The 23,335-nt window shown below is 38.2% G+C and overlaps 1 protein-coding gene across 3 annotated transcripts in view; it reads left to right on the forward strand.

Moving 5' to 3' along the window:
• The window catches only part of ELMOD1 (ELMO domain containing 1), a 66,399-nt gene that overhangs the window by 29,194 nt on the left and 13,870 nt on the right, over positions 1 to 23,335 (forward strand). The window contains exons 3-9 of one of the 3 annotated variants that reach the window (XM_032427765.1): positions 5,518 to 5,663; positions 5,803 to 5,831; positions 6,671 to 6,768; positions 10,332 to 10,461; positions 17,259 to 17,392; positions 20,976 to 21,044; positions 21,542 to 21,565. In XM_032427765.1, the coding sequence (XP_032283656.1) occupies positions 5,518 to 5,663; positions 5,803 to 5,831; positions 6,671 to 6,768; positions 10,332 to 10,461; positions 17,259 to 17,392; positions 20,976 to 21,044; positions 21,542 to 21,565 (630 nt within the window). The remainder of the gene's footprint in view (positions 1 to 5,517; positions 5,664 to 5,802; positions 5,832 to 6,670; positions 6,769 to 10,331; positions 10,462 to 17,258; positions 17,393 to 20,975; positions 21,045 to 21,541; positions 21,566 to 23,335) is intronic. The other 2 variants (XM_032427766.1, XM_032427767.1) reach the window with 2 other exon arrangements.

Consider the following 23,335-nt stretch of genomic DNA (forward strand, 5'->3'; position numbering starts at 1 on the left):
TGTTTTAGTTATCCCTCTGTCAGCTATTGCTCTCTAAGGCCTCAGATAAAATTTCCCTGGAATGTAAAAACAGTGCCCTTTGCTCTAGCAATAGAATTTGGAATGGTGTCAATCCATGATAAATTTATATCACTACTTTTCAAAGGCAGTGTGATCTTCATGCCCAGGGCACTGGGCTCGATGGGGGGAAACATTCTTGTTCTTCTAGAGGCCCATAAATGGTTGTGATTTCATAATATCAGTTCATGCATCAGGTCCTGTCCAGCCTCTCTTAGTAGTAGCAAGCTCATTATAGAGAGGGGTCCATTGACTAGGCCAAACCCCTACTGACAAGTTAATTTCCAGTTGATTGCCAGTGCCCCTAATTAGGAACTCCAACAGAACAACTAGTTTTTTAAATATCATTTCAGAAAATGCATGAAATGCTGAAAACATTGAGCAGTTTGTTGTTCTTTATGGCCACTTAGATGGAAAGTGTTTCATGTAGGAAACTGTGGCTTGACCAAGAAATGTGATTATTTTGTATGTATCCTTCCTCACCAGTAGTGTACTTATTTATTACAGGATTTCTTCAAGCAAGAATTCACTCTCATTAAGCAAACTCATTGAAACTGTTCAAAATAAGCCACTTTTCTCTTACTATTCCAAACGAAGACGTCAGTCACAAATTTACGATGCTGGAGTAGTGTTGCACTACAGGTGCCCTCACCTCCCACCCCGCAGGCAGGGGGCTGCATGGTTCTGGGTGATTCTCCCATCTCAGAGGCCCCATCCCTGCTGTGTGGATTCCTCTAACAAAGCACCACAAGACAGGAGCTCACTTTTATTTGGTGTTAGAGATATGATCCATTTTGAATAATTTACATTGGATGGCTATTCTGGTTCAAGCCAGAGAATGGATGTTAAATAATAGAAGTGTTCATAACTGCCTTGTGGAAAAACACTGCTGTGAACTCCACCATAAACCTTACTCAGCAGCGTATTAACAAACAGTTGTAATAGAAAACGTTGGAAATAAAACATGCGTAAGTAGTTCTTATTATTAAATCAGTTTCTCCCAGTGCTTATGCAAGGCATTCGTTGTTAGGAAGCCACAATAAGTCCTTCTGGAACACCATCAAAATGCTGTGATTAAAAAAAAGAAACAGAAACGAACACAAAAATTGTTGTCTATGCATACAATTATTAAAAACGGGATAGTGATCAGTATTTTCTCCTAGTACTCTTGAGAATGTTATTGTTGTTCCTACCAAATGTAGATCTTTTCAGTAGTGAGTTGAGAATCTTCCATCAGAACTAAGAAAATAAGTCTAGTGTTTTAAAGAAAAAAAGCAAAAGATTCCCCTAATTAAAAGTAAGCCTCTTGTTTTGGTAAGTTAGGCCAGGAGGAAAGACCAAGCAGAATTATAAAACCTCTGAATAGTGTGCAGATGGTGGAGAGGGTATGGCTATAATTCTTATTCTGAAAGTAGGAACTTCCTTCCTTCCTTCCGTCCCTTTTCACCTAAACCAACCACGGATCAACTTGAGAGCATTTGAAGATCCATTTCTTAAGTTCTTCCTTTTCAGGGTAAACATGCCAAAATATTCTCCCAAATTTCTCCCAAAATATTTAATCATGTTTATCCTCCTCTGGACCTTCAACAGTTTTTTCATAAACTTTACAATTTGGGGACTTAAATAGGTCCAAAAATTTTAAAAGTAAGCCCCTGGCAACACCCAATGGTGAAGAACAGCCATCCTGAGATGCTCATAGGGAGGCTTTGCTGATCTGGTCCTATCCAAGCAAGTTGGATATTGTTTTTGTCATCAAAGCAAGGCTTCCAAAGTAAAGGGCAGCACTGGTGTTTCCATCTCTGACCATGCCTTAGATTTATGATCTAAATGCAAAATAAATTATATCTGTTAAAACACTGACCTGATGATCTAGCTTGAAAAAATACAAAGTACCTAGCAAAGCAAGAAAACACAGTGCCTAGCATAGTGAGCTGGCATTTTAATGAAATATTTGTGGGTGTTTTGGCCCATTAGGAAAAAAATTAACATAATATCCTTCATAATTAATATTATCAGGACAACTGGCCCAGAAATTACAAAAGAGTAAAGAAGCAGTGTATAAATGTCACTCTGCAAGTGAATAGGCATTTCTTGTGCACAGTTTGTGACAGTGTGTCTGTGACTTTGTTGAGAGGGATGCGGTACACCTCGGAGAGATGAGCCCAGAGGGATGATGCAGCATCTTGAACCCCTCACTGTACATTTCCACTGGGTTTTCCAGTCTTTGACAGTAGGAACCTCCTCAGGGGAGTTGAAAAAAAAGAAAAGAGAAAAGCAAACAGAACATGATGTCTTTTCTCTCCTTTTATGTAAGGCTGTCTTAATGCAAAACAGCTCCCCAGGCATTTTCTTCTCGCGTGCAAGGAGGCCAGTGGGAGAAACTACAGATGGGCTAGAAGCCACTGTACACCTGGACACTCCCTGGCCCTAGGAAGACACTTCTAGGCCTCAAGCCACATCTTTGTATGGATCTGATGGAGAAGTTGCATGGGGGAAACTTTCTAGTTTAATTTAAGCTATAAAATGGTCTGGTGGCTTGAACCCTAAGTAGAGTAAATACAAAGATACTCCCTAAACAATAATCAGAACCCTTTCGTCTATGAAGATTTGGTACTACAAGAACCTGATTGTCCTAGGAGTCCTGACACATGAACTGAAGAGGCTTCGTTTGTGGAGTTGGCTCCCATGCTAGGCAAATGACATGGGCACCATAAGGACAGATCATGGAAAGCTTTTATCCTCAACTTAGTAACAGGCATAAAGCCAACCTGTAATATCATTACCACCTGGCTGGTGACCAGTTAACAAAGATATTGCTCAGTCTTTTCTTCTGGCATGGCTGTCTACTAGGTGGAAAAACAGAAAATTTTTTCCAAGAGAGAAAGTTGAAGTTTCATAAAATTTCTCACTCATCGAATTAAAATGTTCCTCTAGCAGCCCCTGGGTGGTTCAGCTGGTTAAGCGTCTGCCTTCAGCTCAGGTCATGATCCCGGGTCCTGGGATGGAGTCCTGCATCGGGCTCCTTGCTCAGCGGGGGAGCCTGCTTCTCCCTCTGCCCCTACCCCCCACTTGTGCGCACTCATGCTCTCTCTCTCTCAAATAAATAAATAAAATCTTTAAAAAAAAAAAAAAGGTGTTCCTCTAAATTTATTTTTAGGTTACCTTTTTTGGGAGGAGGGAAGCTGATAACCTCAATCCTAATACATTTTAGGATGTATTTGGCTAAAATAGTTGAATTTCAGATTTTATGAGATAGTAAATCCATTTTTTATCTTGCAGCAGAATCTGACTTCACATAGATATTTTATATGCATTTCTGTAATGGCTTTTGGTGATCATTTTATACATTTTAATTGTTAAAACCTTTTTTTCTTAAATAAAATAAAATGTACAAAAGGAAAATATACTTAGCCAAAAATGAAAATTAAAAGTACTCATAATTCGGGACGCCTGGGTGGCTCAGTCGTTAAGCGTCTGCCTTCGGCTCAGGTCATGATCCCAGGGTCCTGGGATCGAGCCCCACATCGGGCTCCCTGCTCTGCGGGAAGCCTGCTTCTCTCTCTCCCACTCCCCCTGCTTGTGTTCCCTCTCTCGCTGTGTCTCTCTCTGTCAAATAAATAAATAAAATCTTTAAAAAAAAAAAAAAAAAAAGTACTCATAATTCCTTTACCTAGAAATACCACTGTTAACATTTTTATTGTATATCCCTCATCTTTTTCTTCTTGTTCATACATCACAATTTTTTTTTTCAAGAGAGAGAGGGATGGGGAGGCACAGAGGGAGAGGGAGAGAGAATCTTAAGCAGGCTCCATGTGCAACGTGGAGCCTGGCGCAGGACTTGTTCTCAAGACCCTGAGATCATGACCACAGCTGAAATCAAGAGTCAGATACTAAACCAACTGAACCACCCAGGCGCCCCACCATTAAATTTTTTTTAAAGAAAAAGTAGATCATTTCCTATGTGTTTATTTCTAATTTTTTCTATATGTTAAGCATATTATGACATTTTCTCGTGTTACTAGATCTTCTAGAACATAATTTTATTGCCTACAAAGGATTCCATTGTGGTATCTTAGCATAGCAGTTTCGTTACTGTTTCCTTCGTTCCCTTTGCACTTACAAGATATAGATCCCAGTCCCTTGTACAAATAAGCCTATTAGAATTTTTATTTTTAACACAGGCAGTCCAATATTAGAGCCAGAGCAATTACGCAAAGGAACACAATCAAAATGTTGGTTCATATTCATAGATGGATCACATCACTAAGGCTATTAGTTAACTACTCTCATTAATCTGAGTGACCCTGGATCACCTTATGTTAGAGTTGGAGGGAATTAGTGAACATTTGTGAAAAAGAAACATCTTTTAGAAATGACACCAATAGGAAGTTATATAAATAATTCTGCCTCCAAGGAATGCATAGTAGGAAGAGAAGATGGGTTGAATATAAGTTCCTGGATGAGAAGTCCTCTTTACTTGTGTAGCTTGAGTCATTTTGAGACTCTAAACAGTACTGTGAAGTGGAAGACACTCACATATTAAAAATAAAAGTCAGCATACAACACAAATCCCCATGTGCCAAAGACGTTGTAAGTACATGATTGGCGACTATACACTTCATAGTTTGTTGAGGAATTATTGGAGTGAGACAGAGGGTGCTATAAAGAAAACTTTGTTAGCAGGAGCCAAGAACAAACTTGTCAAGAGGCAGAGTGTGGGGAAGGTTTAAATCAGAGAATGTTGGAGAACTAAAGGTCAACCCACGTGTTCAATGAACTGATGAGGAGCCTTCTGGCAAGTCCAAGAAGTGGTGGGACTGGGCAGCAGAGAAGACAGGTGCTGCACAAGCAAGTCCTGCAGGGGGACAACAGTGCCTAAAGGAAAGCAGGGAGCAGGAGGGAAAGAATGAGAGCAAGAATCAAAGAGAGGAAGACTCAAAATAGTGGCCCCCTGGCCAAAAAAGGCACTAAGGAGGGGCTGGAAACTGACTAGGACTAGCTGAGAGGCTGTCTCCAGAGGCAGAAGAAGACAGCTGCCATAGCATGTTCTTCCCCAAGACTAAGGGAGAGAGACAACTTCTAAAACACAAGGATACTGTTCTCAAGGTACTGATGTACTGATTTATTTTCAAAATGTTTTTAGGCAAAGGTAGGAAAAGAAAGGATTCTTGGCTGAGCCTCACCCTCGGTTTTTGGAGTATCAAACTTACTAGAATAGAGCATTCTGGAGTTGCTTGCAGTGATAGATAGTGCATCCTCACAGACCCTGGGCTTCCCTCCCAATAATGGGTTTTGTAGATATGTCAAATAAAAATAACATGGGATTAGAAAAATGAAATATGCTTTTAAACCCAGAAGTCTAATGGTTGATTTTCTTCTGGGCTTTTCCTGCTGGTGGTGGCTGCTTTCTGTTCTCTTCCAGAGTTCTAGTGGAAGGGTGCTGTCTTTTGTCTTTGACAGAATGTTCTTCCAGGTGTGCCTGTATTTTTACTGTAAATTTTTGTGGCGCTGCCTAAAATTTGTAATGAGGAAGCTGACTGGAAGATGTGAATTGCAACGGATCTGTTACAATACCAAGCCTGGGGCTTCTAGAACCATGAAAATCGGTAAGCATGAAACAAAGAAGTAAGCAAAATGTAAGCTTGGTGGGATTGTGGAATAGTGTGTTATATTTGTGTATAGTAATTTTAAACCACTTGTAAAGGAAAATTTTTGAATGGCTTTTTTTAATTGTCACTTTTACAGAAACATCACTGAGGGATTCAAAAAGTAAGGTAAGTAAAATTGTTTCTATATTTTCCAGCAACTTTTCACTTGGAGGCTTACCTCCATTATCAGAAACTTAACATTTTAAGAAACAAAAATATACCAATGGCTGTGCAAACTGAGAAGAAAGAGTTACTTGCCCATCACAAGCCACTCCACTTTTGACATGAGAGCAGCTACTATATATGAATTTCTAGGCAGATTTATGATGCACTTATGACTTCATTGTTGAAGTTGATTTTTTATACTTTCCAAATTATAGAATAAATATTCCTTGAAAATAAGAGCAATGTTAACTCTCTGGCATTTCTTAAATATCCAAATCATTTAACTTTATACTCAAGATTTCCCAAGAAAATCAGAGAAGCCACTATGCTAGCTTGTATAGCAGTTAAGTGTCCACATAAGAGAGAAAATCTGGGGTGTTTTTTTTTCAAGATTCTTGAATATTATTACTTAATTTTGGCATCCTCAAGACTATATCCTCCATACTTCACTTAGTCATTGGCATACTGCCCATTAACAATGGAAACCATGTATATTGGATAAGAAAAATAAAATAATATTTCAATATAAATAGCTTGAAAAAGATGAAAATAGTAAAAAAAAAAAAACCTTCTTTCTGTTTTATGTTAATTACCTTAATCAGGAAAACTGCACTACCCCCCTATTGTGAAAATGTCTAATTTACTAGAATTCAAATATGAAACCAATTTTTGCTTTTAGCTTAGTTTTAATTTAGTCTCATTTAAAAGCTCTAAGCAAATACTTGAAGTCCCATCTAAATAGATCCCGCTCAAGTCACCGATGCTCTTGACAAGGGAATTGCCTGAACCATGTCTTCCAGCTGCTGCAGACTTCAGTGAGTGTTCACCCTGACGCCATTGAGAAAACTATAGAGGACATCATGGAACTGAAGAAAATTAACCCCGACATAAATCCACAGTAAGAATGCATTTATGCTGTCGTAAACACAGAACACATGGCACGTACTTAGTATTTCTGTAGTGCTGAGCTCGCTAGCGTGCTCTCCCTCTTTCCCTGCCACAATCATCTGCAATATGCCTGGTTTTCCGATGAAGAATAAAGAAAAAAGGTGCCTTTTTCATATTTGTAAATAGCAGCAACTCTCTAGTTCTGTTATGATTTATGCTTATGCTTCTGAGCTGCGGTAAGAAATCTGATGGATGCCCTGATATCAGAAGATGAAATCAGGGGAGCCCATTTATCAACAGTGGCTCCGTGCGACACCTGTTTACACTAACAGTAAACGTTCACATTGTAAATGTGCCTAAGCTGATTCTGCTCCATCAAAAATATTCCTTCAATTTATGACAGGCTGATAATCTTGGAGACGGTTCCTACTTGCTTGTCAAGAAGACTGGCATGTGTGGGAGGGAGAGATGGTTTTTATATGAAGACTTCAGAACTTTGTAATTTAGTCATCTCATCTTGGAAATATTAAAATGCATTTGGCAATGTACATGACGTTTAAAATTAGCTTTATATTTTCCCTTGGGTAGAGGAGTTTTTCAGTAAAATTTTGGGCTAAGGATGTTGGGGAGAATAAATTCCGCAGGCAGATGTATTTAGAGACAGTTTAGGTAGGTAACAATCAAACTGTCTTTTAGATGTGCATAGGCGAGAACTTCACATTATTGCTGAGAAAGGCTTTTAATTGCCAAAGACAGGGAGCTGTAGTTGAAGAGACTTTCAGAGAGTGCTGCATATAGGTCTGTCTCTTGGAGGGAGGGATGCTGGGTACTAGCAATTGGGGCTCATCACAAAACTCCATTTCCACATGGTCTCCACAGCATTCTTCTGCAGACACTTCGCTAATTAGCTGTCTTTTCCTTATTCAGTCATTAAGGGTGATTTAATTATACAGCAAATGTCTTTTTGAAACCTCTGACATATATTTTATTTCTTTGGGAAGATGATAAGAAGGCAATTCATTTTAAATTAAGTTGAACCAAAAATTTAAGACTGCAGTTGGGCATGAGGGATATATTAGACCCACAATCATATTTGGAGATTGGATTCAATTTAACAGTAAATCTTTTTTGTCTCTTCTATGAAAGTTATGTGTTTCAGAAGCATTTCTTTGTCATCTATTCTTTTGATTTCCTTTAGGGCAGAAAAAACCCTTATAGGTAGTAGACTGTGTTTTTACATCTCAATGTGGATTTCAGTGCTTTTTTTCTAGACTGACATGTCTACAAAATGTAATGTTTTAAAATGAAATAATTTTCTGTAAAAAAAATCAGGAAATAGAGAAGGCTAGGGGAAATGTTTTATAATTTATCAAGCTATTACTACCATTAACCACACTGTTTTTTTTTAATTCCAGTGTAGTTAACATACAATGTTATATTAGTTTCAGACGCACAATATAGTGATGCAACACTTACATACATCACCTGGTGCTCATCATAACAAGTGCCCTCCTTCATATCCATCACCTCTTTCCCCCATTCCCCCAACGCACCTCCCCTCTGGTGACCATCAGTGTGTTCTCTGTAGTTCAGAGTCTGTTTCTTGGTTTGCCTCCTTTTTTCCCCCTTTGTTTTTGTTTTGTTTCTTAGATTCCACATGAGTGAAATCATATGGTATCTGTCTTTCTCTGACTGACTTATTTCACTTAGCATAATACTCTCTGGATCCATTCATGTTGTTGCAAAAAACAAGATTTCATTCTTTTTTATGACTAATATTCCATTGTGTATGTATGTGTGTATATATATACACATACACACACACACATCTTCTTTATCCATTCACCTATTGATGGACACTTGGGCTGCTTCCGTAATTTTTAACCACATTTTGTTTTAATTACATTTTTTTCAAAGTGCTGTTTATGCACTTGAAAAATTACTACAGTAAAAATGGGGGAAAAAATGGAATTGGCTCCTCTTATTCCCTCCTGTTTTATTTCTCTTGCTCTCTTCCTCAAAATCAACTCTCTTCTCAGTCCTACATTGATTCCCTGGGTGACCAGTGCCACTCTGCCCTTTTCCTAAATTTAAGTATCTCATTTAGTTTTTTGGTAACAGATAACTATAAGGGCCATTTAATTGAACATTCAAGTTTTATTTAAGTTTAGTATTTGGGTTATCTGACCCTGTGCTCGACGTGTGGAATAGGTATACAATCTTAAAAATGTATGATTCTCTATTACTCCCAGCGTTAGACTTAACCTCTAAATATCTCATTTTCTCCTTCAAAAAAAAAAAAAAAGATAGTCATGATTATAATAACCACCACAACAAAAATCCTCAAATGTAGTGTGAATTGGGAGTAGGAGCATATTGGACAGTAATTCTCAGTGGAATCCTATGAAATTGCCAATGTTCAACTATCTTGGAGCTACAAAAGTGAATGGCTATAAAGAAACAACAGGAATACATAAATGTGAAATACTGCCTTTAGATTTAAAAATGCCATCAAACAAGTACAGGAGAATAATTTACATGACAGTAGCTTGATAAAGTTGTTATGTGACTACTTGAAAAGACCCTATTTTATCTACTATGTTGTAGGAGAGAAAAACAACACTGAGGTCACAGTAAGTAGTGATCCTCTGTATATCATGCTTGCTAAACTGTTTTCTGTTCTGGTGATCTGTTTTAAGGGGGCTGTTATTCAAATAATACATTCAGAGAAGACTGAGTGAGAGAATAAAACATGTGAAACCCATGTCCCATGAGAGGGAACTGAAGAAATCCGGGATTTTTTTTTTTTCCCTGGAGATCAGACTAGAAGAAAGAATCACTATCTTAAAATAAGTAGTCACGGCAGGGGAAAGTTGGAAATAAATTTGCTCAGAGAACAAAATTTGAACCACTTGGTAATAAGGAAAGCAAACTTTGTTTCAACATAAGAAAAAGCATTCAGACAAATAGAGCAGTCAGAATGGAATGAGAAACTTCATAAAGTAGTGAGTTCTTTCTCTTGGCATTGCATCATCTGTCAGGGATGCTCCCGAGCACAGATGTTTTTGTATTTGTTTTGTTATTGTTGTTTTGAAATTTTCCTTCCACTGTGCCCCTGAGAGCTAGCTGTCTCTCTCACACACATTATCACCTATATTTTCTACATCTTACTTAAGTCACCGGCAAAAAGAGCTTCCTTGTTTTTTAAGCCATATTGTTGCAACTTGGTTTAAGAAAAGGCCAGAACAAAAGGTAAATTTTAGCCAAGTTCTACAACTGTCCATATGGAGCTTCAGTAAAGAAACTGTGCTTCCTCCACTCAAGTAAGAAGTGGTTGTGAGACCAATGCAGGAAATGTTACATTCCTTTATTTTTCTCAGTAAACTAAATATGGTTCTTTGTCCACAAAAAGAAAAGAAAAACTGAGTTTCGATTAAATACATCCCGTACGAGCAATTTCCTCAATATTATATAGATGTGGAAATCCTATTGTGCACATATCAAGTGAACAAATGCCAAAATATATGTTTTATTTTTCCTCATGTGTGTTTCTTCTGTTTTTGAACACCTTAGGTTGGGAATCTCTCTTCAGGCTTGCCTTCTGCAAATTGTTGGCTACAGAAACCTTATCGCAGATGTGGAAAAACTGCGCAGAGAATCCTATGATTCTGATAACCCCCAACATGAAGAAATGCTTTTGAAGGTTAGACCTCGAACACATTTCAGTGCTTTTCTTAGGTCAGCTAACCTCTGCCAAGCACCTGCTAAGTGCTAGACACTGCTCTGATGGGGAGGGTATAAAGAGGAATAAGACACGGGCGTGTAACTGGTTGGTAAAGCCTACTTTGCTTGCTGGTTCAGATGTACGAGGTAAATTCTTCTTTAGAAAATTCATGTGGGAAGCTAAATGTAAAGCCTTTTTTTTTTTTTTTAATCTGAGAGAGCATCAGAGGTGATTTCCATGAGTGCTCATATTCTGGCTCAGGTTTAGGTTGTTTAACTGTATTGAAAGCCAGTAGGAGAAAGAGCATTTGTCAAAGAGTGACCTGGGATTTCCATTTATGACTTTTAATAGACATCAAAGATGATGGAGTTGGTTTCTGCTTCAGCAATAGCCCTCTTGGGAAATTACCTAAGATCTTATTGCTGATTATTTATTCATGTAACTTGGAGAGTATCAGAAGAGGAAGTTAAAGTTTATATCTGGTTTATTAAAACTGTTAGAAGAACAATATGCACTTGTAAATACTTCTTCTGGCTGTCAAAGCAAAACCTTAAAGATTTTATATGATCTGATGTGCATTATTAAACACCAATAAAACTTGACCTCAAAACACTGAATTTGGAGTTTAAGAAATTAAGACCCAACCTTTAGAACTATTCATCTGGAATATTTTCTGAATTCACTTCTGAAAATAGATGCTTTTTAGGATGGAGTGCTTCCCTGTCCTTTGCTAGAATACAAAAATACACTAACAAAATTGGAAGGAAACATTTGTTTAGCTGCCTTAACTTTATCTTATTGAAAACTGTCAATAGGAGCTGTAATTTTGTGTGAAGGAGTGCTGTATTTTTGTGTAAAGGAGTGCATGCTTTTGTGTATGTAAATACTTACGCAGATGACTTGTCTCTGCTAATTAGTGCTATATCTGATGTGAATCCCTAAAAATGAAAGAAGACTCATTCTTAGCAGTAGTTTTTCTTCTTCCCTTTCTGCTCTGCTTAAATTTAGCTAACCTACTGGCTGAGCTTCATTTCCTATTATTGCCTTTTTTATCATATTTTTTGATAGCCTAATTAAAATCAAGCTTAATTAAAATGACTTCAAGGTGAGAACTGAGAGGTGAATGAAAGAGAAGTGGAAAAATTAACAGAGTGGCCACAGGCAGCTGAAGAATTCATTAGAATGGCCATGACGCCTTCAGGATCAGTGACACCCGGGCGCCTGCTTTGCACCATCTTAGCTGATCTGTTGTATGGATGCTGCACATAGTGGGTTTTCAACAAATACGGGGAAAAGCATGAATTACTGTGGTTCATTAGCTACAAGAAGTCAAGAACTTCTATGATACACCTTTTATATGTGGTTGTGATTTGAGTTTGTATGTGCTATTTTTACTGGCACAGCTGTAAGAGGTAAGCAAGGTGACGGTTGGTAGCTACAGCAAACTACAAGCATTTCAGTGCAGATTCTGATGCATACAGCTAATAAAGTATAAAGCCAGGACTGGCCACTACTGCCTTAAGCACTTTGAGGAAATGCATCTTTTCTACCCTCAAGTGTCTTGCAATCTAATTGGGGAGATACGACGCATCTACAAAAATCACTAAATCTTATCCATAGACCTCCCTCAAAATAGCTCTTGAATGTTTCCCATGCCCACCACCTTAGTCTAGCATTATCTCCAGCTTGGGCCATTATAATAGCCTTTTAATTCTGCCACTAAGTATTAGCTTCCTCCCTTCCATCTTCTAAAATACTGCTGGAGGGATTATCTAGTCATGTTATTCCTTAGGTCAAAAACTTTAGGTTCCCTGTATCTGACAGAAGACATCCCATGCTTGGCATTTTGGACCCTTTGCAGTCTGTTTTTCCAAGCTGTATCTCCTGTGTCCTCCATGCTCTGTCATTCACCTTGACCCAGAACAGGCCGTGCCATCCCTTATGCCCAGGTATTTGCTCATGTGGCTCCCTCTATTACCTATTATTCTCATAGCAGAAGCTAGCACTTTTTTAAATCCTTACTCATTTGATTTTGAAATCTTCTCTAGTCTCCCCAAGAATACTTAGGAATGGGGTCTTCATTCTCTTCTTTAGTTTATTCAAATCCCAAGTATGATAATGAAATCAATAATAATAAAACATTAAGTGAGTATTTAGCACACGTTAAACATTACAGTAAATGTTTTACAGCATTATTTCATTTAACGGTCACAGCCTTGTGGCGAGATCTTCAGGTGAGGAAGACGAGGCTGAGCAGTTACGTACTGCCCGAGCTCACAGTTAGAAAGGGCTCCACGCTACTGCACTACGCCACCTCCCAAGGGAGGAACTGTGTCTGGTTCCCATTTGCATTTCGAGAGGCTGGCCTGTGGTTTGTGTTTAACTGCCTGATCTTAGGCTGCTTCATCTTTAAAATGGGTAGTAATACCCTTGTTACCACTTCATAAATTGTTTAGAGCAAGAGCCAGCAAACTAAGGCCTGCGGGCCAAATCTGGCCTGCCACCCATTTCTGTAAGTCAAGTTTGATTGGATGTGTGTCCATACACGTGTACACCACCGCCTGCGGCTGCTTTGTACTAGTGACAAAATTACGTAATTGCAGCAGTGACCATTTGGCCACCAAAGCCTAAAATATTTACTGTCTGGCCTTTTATAGACAAACTTGGCCAACCCTTGATTTAGAGACTTAGGTAATATATTACCATATTGTTTAAGTCCTTTGATTTATAAACACGGGAGACCATTATCAGTGCTTATAGTCTTAAAATATAAAAAAATCTGGATTTTATGATCATTCAAATATAGGGTGAGATGAAACTGAGTAACATTACTTTATGTTCATATAGCACTGTCCATATGTTATTCATCCATATGTTATTCTATTAAACATTTGCTAACCACATTAATAATAAGGTGAAAATTTTAGGTGAAGTCATGTACTTAATAGAAAAAAATAGGAGCTCCTGGGTGGCTCAGTCACTTGAGCATCCAACTCTTGATTTCGGCTTAGGTCATGATCTCAGGGTCATGGGATCGAGTGCTGCATTGGGCTCAGCACTGAGCGTGGAGCCTGCTTAAGATTCTCTCTCTCTCTCTGCCCCTCCCTCCCTCCCCCATCTAAAACAAAACCAAACCCAAAATTAAAAGATCCTCTCCTGATGGGAAGAGATAATTCCAAGGTGGCCTTGGTGTGAGGCTGCTTTTCCTTGAATGAATGGATAGACAAATGGCCTTGCCCTTGCTCTTTTGCAGCCGACCTGAGACAAGGGGAAATGTTGAAATAAGTTTGTGGTAAAGGCTCAGTGCAAAGAGAACAGAGTTACACAGAGCGTAGGCCATGATGGATGACAGTCTGACCCAGGGTACAGCTCCCACACCTGAAGCTTGTCATTTTCCACAGGAATCACCCTTGGTGATCTGGTCTCCTCCCTGTAGCAGGTAACTCTGTAATAACTCCACTGCCACCAGCACAGTTTGGAGGGCTGAACTCCACAGAGCCCCCCATCAGAGGCCCGCCACCTTTGTTCAGATTTCTGGTCAGCTCCATATATGCAACAAATGACCTCACCCTTCAGGGCCACCCTGCCTCCTCCCCTTACTTTTTCAGAGAAGAGCCTATCAGGAGAGAATCTAGTAGCTCATTCTTAAAGGAAATATACACATGGTAGCACTTCACAGAAGTACTTTAGCATAATCGACTTTCATTTTCTGAGAAAGTGGCCCTTATTAAAGCAGATAGGATTAAGACCTTAATTAAGAACACTTTTTAGCCATTGGTCTAGTCTGTCATGATACACGAAATTATTAAAATGGAATTTCTTTTTTAAGCATTATTCAAACTTTTACTCCCCTAAAGTATTCCCCTAATGAATGAGGTTTATAACCTACCTATAGAAATGAAGTGTTTGCTTTTGCCATTTCACTCCACTGTGTAAGGCCCTGAGATTCCTTCGAATTATTGACCAAATGAGTGTGATGAGCTTTACCAACTGTTTCCTTTCGTTCTTGTTTGTTTTTTTCATTGTGGCAGTAACCAAATCAGTTCCTAAAGAATTTTTATTTTTTTAATTTTATTTTATTATGTTATGTTAATCACCATACATTACATCATTAGTTTTTGATGTAGTGTTCCATGATTCATTGTTTGCGTGTAACATCCAGTGCTCCATTCAATACGTGCCCTCTTTTTCTTTTTACCATTTTTTAAAATTTTTTTTGTTATGTTAATCACCATACATTACATCATTAGTTTTTGATGTAGTGTTCCATGATTTATCATTTGCGTATAACACCCAGTTCTCTAATTACATGCCCTCTTTAATACCCATCACCAGGCTAAATCATCCCCCCCACCCCCCTCCCCTCTAGAACCCTCAGTTTGTTTCTCAGAGTCCATAATCTCTCATGGTTCCTCTCCCCCTCCGATTTCCCCCCCTTCATTTTTCCCTTCCTACTTTCTTTTTTTTTTTTTTCTTTTTTAACATATAATGTATTATTTGTTTCAAAGGTACAGGTCTGTGATTCATCAGTCTTACACAATTCACAGCACTCACCAGAGCATATACCCTCCCCAATGTCTATCACCCAGCCACCCCATCCCTCCCACCCCCCACCACTCTAGCAACCCTCAGTTTGTTTCCTGAGATTAAGAATTCCTCATATCAGTGAGATCATATGATAATCGTCTTTCTCTGATTGACTTATTTTGCTTAGCATAATACCCTCTAGTTCCATCCACATCATGGCAAATGGCAAGATTTTGGCAAATGGCAAGGTTTTTTTTGATGGCTGCATAATATTCCATTGTGTGTGTGTGTGTGTGTGTGTGTGTGTTTGTGTACATATATATATAATATGTATATATACATATCACATCTTCTTTATCCATTCATCTGTTGATGGACATCTTGCTCTTTCCCATAGTTTGGCTATTGTGGACATTGCTGCTATAAACATTGGGGTGCATGTGCCCCTTCGAATCACTACATTTGTATCTTTGGGGTAAATACCCAGTAGTGTAATTGCTGGGTCGTACGGTAGCTCTATTTTCAACTTTTTGAGGAACCTCCATACTGTTTTCCAGAGCGGCTGCACCAGCTTGCATTCCCACCAACAGTGTAGGAGGGTTCCCCTTTCTCCGCATCCTCGCCAACATCTGTCGTTTCCTGACTTGTTAATTTTAGCCATTCTGACTGGTGCGAGGTGGTATCTCATTGAAGTTTTGATTTGGATTTCCCTGATGCCGAGCGATGTTGAGCACTTTTTCATGTGTCTGCTGGCCATCTGGATGTCTTCTCTAGAAAAATGTCTGTTCATGTCTTCTGCCCATTTCTTGATTGGGTTATTTGTACTTTGGGTGTTGAGTTTGATAAGTTCTTTATAGATTTTGGATACTAGCCCTTTATCTGATAAAAGAGGCCTTTTCTCTCATTTTTTTATTGCTCCTCTGTTGAACTCAAACATTTTCTGTCCTAATGTAGAGCACTGGCAAATTCTCATATGCGTAATAGAAAAAGAAATTTCTTATACTCATGTTTGCTATTTTGCTTTCAAGCATGACAGATTTACTTTCTTCCCTCTGAATTTTTTCTCTCACCCTTCAGATTGCATTTACCTGTTGAGCCACTAACATATTGTATCCTTCGAATTGTATCTTTTTTTTTTTTTTTGGTTAGTGTTTCCTGTCACTGAATGTTATGTTCTATTTTGAGTCAGATATGACAATTCACTATAAAGCAAGCTGTTTCTGTATTACTATTCTCTGTAAGATTTAAAATCCATACATCATAGAATAAACAATTTAGAAGTTGAATTATGTCTGAAATAATAATAAGAAAATTTTACATTTGTATTTGACCCTGTCTATAATAAAGATATATTATTAATAGTCTAAAAAGTAAATTTGCTTATATGCCCATCTCTATTTATTTGAAAGACTAGTTTGAGCATTATATATTTATGCAGCTGTGCATCTCACTCTTTCTCAAGTAATAGTATGTGCTGAATCTGTCTTTCTATAGAAAACTCAGGAAAATAGAACCAGCTCCTTAGGCAGTGAAGAGCATAGTGTTTGCAGTTTGTATTTATCAATTAATATATACTGATTGGAATTAAAATTCTTTTAGGTAACTCTTAAAAATGATAATATATTTTGAGGTTTATTTATCCATGAACATCAGTGATCCTCCTTTATCCAGCTATATGATGCTTGTTTATTCTCACCTCTGCTACAGGTGAGAAATGAAACTCAAGTCAGTCCACTTTTCTTTTTGTTAATAATGCTGTAAAAATAATACATGGCCTCAAATTTTTCCTTGTTCACCCCTTACCTTCATTCTCTTACATATTTTTGAGGACCTTTTGTGGGAGATTATGCAGTTATATTTTTATTAGAAATTAAAACAGAAAGATGTAAAACACTAAAATATACAAGTACACATTCCATAGCCTCCAGAGTAATGACATTATCACATGTCACGCAGCCTCTGGAAAATTCCACTATATACTCATGAGAAGATGAGAAGGAAAAGGCAAATAACCTCCTAGTTTTATTACGAAATAGTTTTTACCTCCCAGGCCCTCTGAAAAGGTCTTGGAGTCCCTCTAGGGAGTCTTCAGACCATACTGTGAGAACTGCTGTCCAAATCATTGAAATATGATCAAATCTATATTCAGCTTTGTAAAACTCCTCCTAATAACGTAGTTTACAAAATCTACCACAGGAAAGAGCGTCTGTGTTTGCACCCACAGGCTAACTTTCTGTCTGATCTTCCAGTTATGGAAATTCTTGAAGCCCAATACTCCATTGGAATCTCGGATTTCTAAGCAGTGGTGTGAAATTGGTTTCCAAGGTGATGATCCGAAAACAGATTTTCGAGGAATGGGACTTCTGGGCCTATACAATTTGCAGTAAGTAAAATGGAGAAGGGTCGAGTATTAAAAAGTGATGTCCTAGTCACATGGAAATGACCGTTGAGTTACTAGTTCCAAAAGCCACTTGGCAGAAAGCTCCAAGAAAACAGTGAAATCCTCTGAAAGTCCTCTGAGAGATAACTCAGGTTCCTAAATTTTAAAAAGGTACTACCTCTCCCTTTTCTTTGGCAAACTTTATTGTTTTATAAGCAGATCTCAAATGTTTTAGTTTTTAATTTCGTATTATGAAAAAATTTAAGTAGATACAAAAACAAATAGAAGACTGTAAAGAACCCCCTTATACTGCCCAGGTTCAATAATTATCAAGATTTCGAAACATCTGCAACGCTTATTTTTTTTGGCGGAAGTGTGTTAATGAAATCCTTTACTGTTTGTCATTTCGTCCTCACATTTCAATATGTAGCTCTAAAAAAATCAATATTAGCTCGTATTAACCCCGGTGCCACTATCACATCTAACAAAACTACAGCGATTCCTTGCTGTCATCTGTATCCAGTCCATAGTAAAATTTCCCAGCTCTCTCAAAAATGTCTTCTTATGGCTGGTTTCTTCCAATCCAGTTCCATAAGAATATCTACAGATTGCACGTAGTTATTATGTCTCTCCCTGTCTGCCTTCTCCTTTTGCCCCCTCCCCAATGTCATGAACTTGTGCAAGACCCCAGGTCAGCTATCCTCTAAAATGTCCCATGCTCTGGATTTTCTGAAAATTGGAGGTATTCAGAAAGGCGTGAGTAGGTTCAGGTTGACACTGAGGGTGGCCTGCCGTGTCCCCTTCTCAGTCCTGTGCTGAGAGGGATGGGAGGCATCACAGCCTGATGGCTCCATTGCATCAGCCTTTTATCTAACCATTTCATCCTTCAGTGATCTTTGCTGGACCAGTTAGTTAATTGCACAAAAAGTGCTTTTCCAATTCTGTGATTCCTCCCACAATTGTTGGCTGGAATTCTGTAAAGACTTGGTTTCCTTCATCAACTATGGTTATTTACTTTCTCTAACATACAGGCAGGACAGATGCTCGATTTTTCCATGTAGTTGCCAATTATCAAAGTGAGGAGTTAGTGCCCTAAGGTCCCTCGTTAGTGACCAAAAAAAAATTTTTTTTTACTTTATTTTTTAAATACCATTTTTTTAAACAATTAGGCCCTTACCTCTTTATTTTATTTATTTGTTTGACAGAGAGAGAGAGCACACAAGCAGGGGGAGGGACAAAGGGAGAGGGAGAAGCAGGCTCCCCAGCTGAGCAGGGAGCCTGATGTGGGACTCGATCCCAGGACTCTGGGATCATGACCTGAGCCGAAGGCAGACGCTTAACCAACTGAGCCACCCAGGCGCCCCTTAAATACCATTTTTAATTCATGGCTCTTATATGTTCATGATGATTCAAATAACTGTGCGCTCATTCTTTCTTTCATGTTTAAATTAATTCATATGGAGTCACTATTTTTCAAGCCAAAGGGAGTCCTTTTCAGTGGTTCTCTGCGATTTGACACCATCCTATTAGTTAGGATAGCTATGTATTTTTTTTTTTTAAAGATTTTATTTATTTTTATTTGACACAGAGAGAGAGATAGTGAGAGAGAGAGCACAAGCAGGGGGAGCGGCAGGCAGAGGCAGAGGGAGAAGCAGGCTGCCTGCTGAGCAGGGAGCCCGATGCAGGGCTCGATCCCAGGACCCTGGGATCATGACCTGAGCCGAAGGCAGTCGCTTAACTGACTGAGCCACCCAGGCGCCCCAGGATAGCTATGTATTTTAAAAAGAAACGAAGCCTGGGATGCCTGGGCAGCTGAGTCAGTTACGTGTCTGCCTTCAGTTCAGGTCATGATCAGGGTCCTGGGATCGAGCCCTGCATAGGGCTCCTTGCTCAGCAGGGAGCCAGCTTCTCCCTTGGCCTGCTGCTCCCCCTCCTTGTGCGCTCTCTCTCTCTCTCTCTCTCTGACAAATAAATAAATAAAATCTTTAAAAAAATAAAAATAAAAGAAACTAAGCCTTAGTCATTTTTGATGCACCCCATTTTTCCTCTAGATGTTTGCCTTTATTTTAAATCTGGGACACTTAATAATCACCTATTCTTTTATGAAATGTTGTAAATACCACATTACATAACGTGAATGAATAAGAAGTAAATTTTGAGGACAAAGATACTGTGACAAATAAGTGGATAAAGGATGAGCTTTTGAATAAGTAGAGCTGAGAAAAAAAAAATCTCTACCTCTGTCTCAATCTCAGTTTCACAAATGGAATGTCAAAAACAAGTCTTTACAACTTTTGGGAGAAAATCTTTTCAGATATATAGGGAGGGATCCCTTAAAGACACAAAGAAAAAAAAGCACAAGTTATAAAACAAAAATCAATACATTTCACACATTAAAAATTTCTGTAAGATAAGCCACCATAAATAAAGTGAAAAGACAAGCCAAGTCTGACACTCACATAAATGATAAAGGATCCCCATCCAGTATATTATTCTCTATAGGGTTATTTGTCTTATTTGTTTGAAGACATTTTTAGATATGCTAGACCAAAAAATATGAACAGATAAGACACAAAAGACATCCAGGTTTTCTAGATGGCCAAAAAAAGTATGAAAAGAGACTCAGTTTCATTAATAATCATGGATGTGTATATTAAAACTGCTGACTGTGGTTTGAAATTTTCTGAGAAAATTCAAGAGCTTGTTTCATGCTTCAGATTTATGTGGGAAATATATACACATCAAATTAAATAACATATGCTAATCTTTTATTTTGTTACTGTCTTTATGAAATACTTTTTGTGATGTATTTTATAAGGTATGTAACTGTATTTTTTAAGAAATTTCATTGCCCTTTTTCCCCAGGGTAGAATTTTGCTTTTAGCACCGTATTTTCCATTCATCCAGAATTCAAATACCCATGAATACTCTCCAGGAAAAATGCACTTGAAGTGCATCATCTCTCACCTCCTCTACTCTCTTCCTCTCTCTGTCCCTTGACTGTCACAGCCCCTCGGTATGTCCCTTCATCCAGGCTGCTTCTGCCTTCTGAGGGGCCTCATCCTGCCCCCTCATCTATAACCCTTCTAACTACAAATATCCTTAGCTCCCTGGGGAATGGCAAAGTTCATAATTAAAATTTCAAACCTGTGGCACCTGGGTGGCTCAGTTGGTTAAGCAGCTGCCTTCGGCTCAGGTCATGATCCTGGGGTCCTGGGATCGAGTCCCACATCGGGCTCCCTGCTCAGCGGGGAGTCTCCCTCTGCCTCTGCTGCTCTCCCCTCTTGTGCTCACTCGCTCTCTCTCTGTGTCAAATAAATAAATAAAAATCTTTAAAATAAAAAGATAAAATTTCAAACCCACTCGATACATTCCTAAATCTGTGTGGGTTTTACAACTACCCTATTATACTGTCATTATATTTGGAAAATCCTATTATGAAAAGCCGTCTGTTCTCTGGAAGAGCTGAAACAAGTGGGAGTCTTCTGCTGGTGTCTACCTCTGAATGCAAAATGGCCGGAAACTGGATTAAAATGAATGCATCCAACAGGTATGGAGCTGTGGTTTTCTTTTCCCCCAACTGCAGGTATTTTGCAGAAAGGGATGCTGCAGCAGCTCAGCAGGTCCTCTCTGACTCTCTTCATCCAAAATGCAGGTAATTACTAAAAATAAAAGATGGATTAGGCTTATGGCTTAGGTCAGAGGAACTTCTCCTCCATAGATATGTGAGTGAGATTCTCAGGAGCATCAACCCACCAGAAGTGAGGCTTAAAGCTCTTTCAAATGAGCACTTTGGACAAATACTGAATAAGAGGGTTAAAACTTCAGGTACTTATGACAGGATTCAGGATGTAAAGTGGCACCGTTCAAGTGAGATGAGTATTTAAAGGGACTGATAACATCGCTGGTGTCCAGAGGATTAAGGAGGTGGGCATAGAAGGAGAAAGGCAGAGTCTGAAAGGAAGATTTCAGAGACAGAGGAGCACGATGGGGGGACAGAGGGGAGAATGGGAGCTATGAAGTCAGGGGCCAACTGAGAAAATCCAGAATGCTGAGGCTTTTTTATTTTCCTTGATAAAAATCTAGATTCTAAATATTTTGCATTTTCATTTAACTTCCTAAATTTTTTTTTCTTTAACTGATTACATGAAGGGATATCACTAAAGAGGAAATAAGGTATTTCTTGTTTGCTTTTGTGTTTTGTTGCTTTTATTTCATTTTAGAATCAGTATGGGTAAGAATTTTTACAGAAATATAAATTCTTGAAAATTTTTCAAAAAACATTTCCCAACTTTTTATCTATTATACTTCATTATATTTAGGTTGTGTTTTAGTGAAGGAAAACCAGATTAGACCAACCTAACAGAAAATATCAGAGCTTTTGTACAGTCACGGCTGTTCCTGATCAGAGAGCCATGCTGAGCACCTCACCTAATGGCTGAGCACGCCACCACACATGCTCTGACCTCATCTGCTCCCCAGAGAGGGACACTTCATTTGGAAGTTCTGTTGCATAGAGCAATTTTTCTCTTCTACTATCTATTTCTAATTTCATTATTAAAAATAGTAGTTATTGTATATAAGGAGTTCTGCCATTTTGCAGTCATGCTTTTGTATCACTTTTTTCTCCTCAGCATGCCAAGTTCCTTGTTAGTGTTCATATTTAATAAATCAACCCAAAATTTTATCATACCATTCTCAAAATTCAGAAACAGGTTACCTTTGCTCCTGCCACCTTACTATTATTCAAGCTTCATTTGGCTAAGGTTCATTAAATTACACTATACTTTCTAAATTTGTATTTATAATCTTTTATTTATAAGATTACATTTTCATTTTTTTACCTTTTTATTTGAGAAAAACAGTAAAATCATTTAGCTCTTTCTTGAGATAGATACATATATATATATATAAAACCTGGTTAAAACCAAGCTATTTTAATTTAATTTTTAACTGCATTTTCTGAATTGCATATTTCTGTAATGTAGAGACTCTGAACTTCCTCCAATTAAAATTGTCTGGGGAGTCCGTGTCTATACTCAGGTATTCCTGGAAGAACATCAGAAAAACACATGAATCCTCCATGGTCATTGGGAAGTGAATATTTTTTTGATTAATCAGGATGATAAATTTTAGCTGTGAGCCATTCTCAAAGCTAGGCTTTGTAGTTTTATTTCTTGTGTCAACCATCAGAGAGGATATATTTGATAGTTTATGTGTGAATACTCTTATTTAAGAAGAGACTACCATGTGGGGGGGGGGGCTTATAGATAAAGCCACCATGCTGTGTTCCTCAAGCCACCATAAAACTGAGTAGTATTTGAACTTCAAATATTAATCACTTCATATTGATGGTAAATGTTAGTAAACACAAATCAGAATGTTTTGAAAATGCTACTATCCTTCACCAATGTCTAAAATAAGTATATCTTGACCACCTGTGCTAGCAGCGTAGGTTCTGCCAGGCCCTGAATACTTCAGGTGTGGAGCAGCAGTGTATACTAAGGAAACTCTCTCCTGTCCACCCAACAGCAAGCATTATACATTGCCGTATTGCTCTTGTAAACCTCCATCTGTTAAGTCCTAGAGTAGCCTGAGGGACATAAGTACACTCAAGTTTAAGAGAATTTTGCAACAAGTTTGTTGTTGTTACTGTTGTGTGTTTCTTGAAGAAAGGGATTCATTCTATTTGGTCCAGGATATCCTGTAAGTGATTAAATGAGTGGAGGTCATTTGGCCTTTTCTTTTATTTCCAATGCAGAAAAAGACTTCACTTAACAAATACTGAGACACTATGTATTTTTAAAGCTTTGTTAAGAGAAAATAGATGCTTATAAATCTGTTTATTTAAAGTTTCTTAAATTTCATCCCTAACTCAGTTTAGTTCAGATATGAGTCTTCTAAGTAAAAATCTAATGCCTTTTTGGCTGGTTGGTTGGCTGGTTT

The sequence above is a fragment of the Phoca vitulina genome, unplaced genomic scaffold (assembly GCF_004348235.1).
Source record: "Phoca vitulina isolate PV1807 unplaced genomic scaffold, GSC_HSeal_1.0 scaffold38, whole genome shotgun sequence".
In the NCBI taxonomy this organism is placed as follows: Eukaryota; Metazoa; Chordata; class Mammalia; order Carnivora; family Phocidae; genus Phoca; species Phoca vitulina.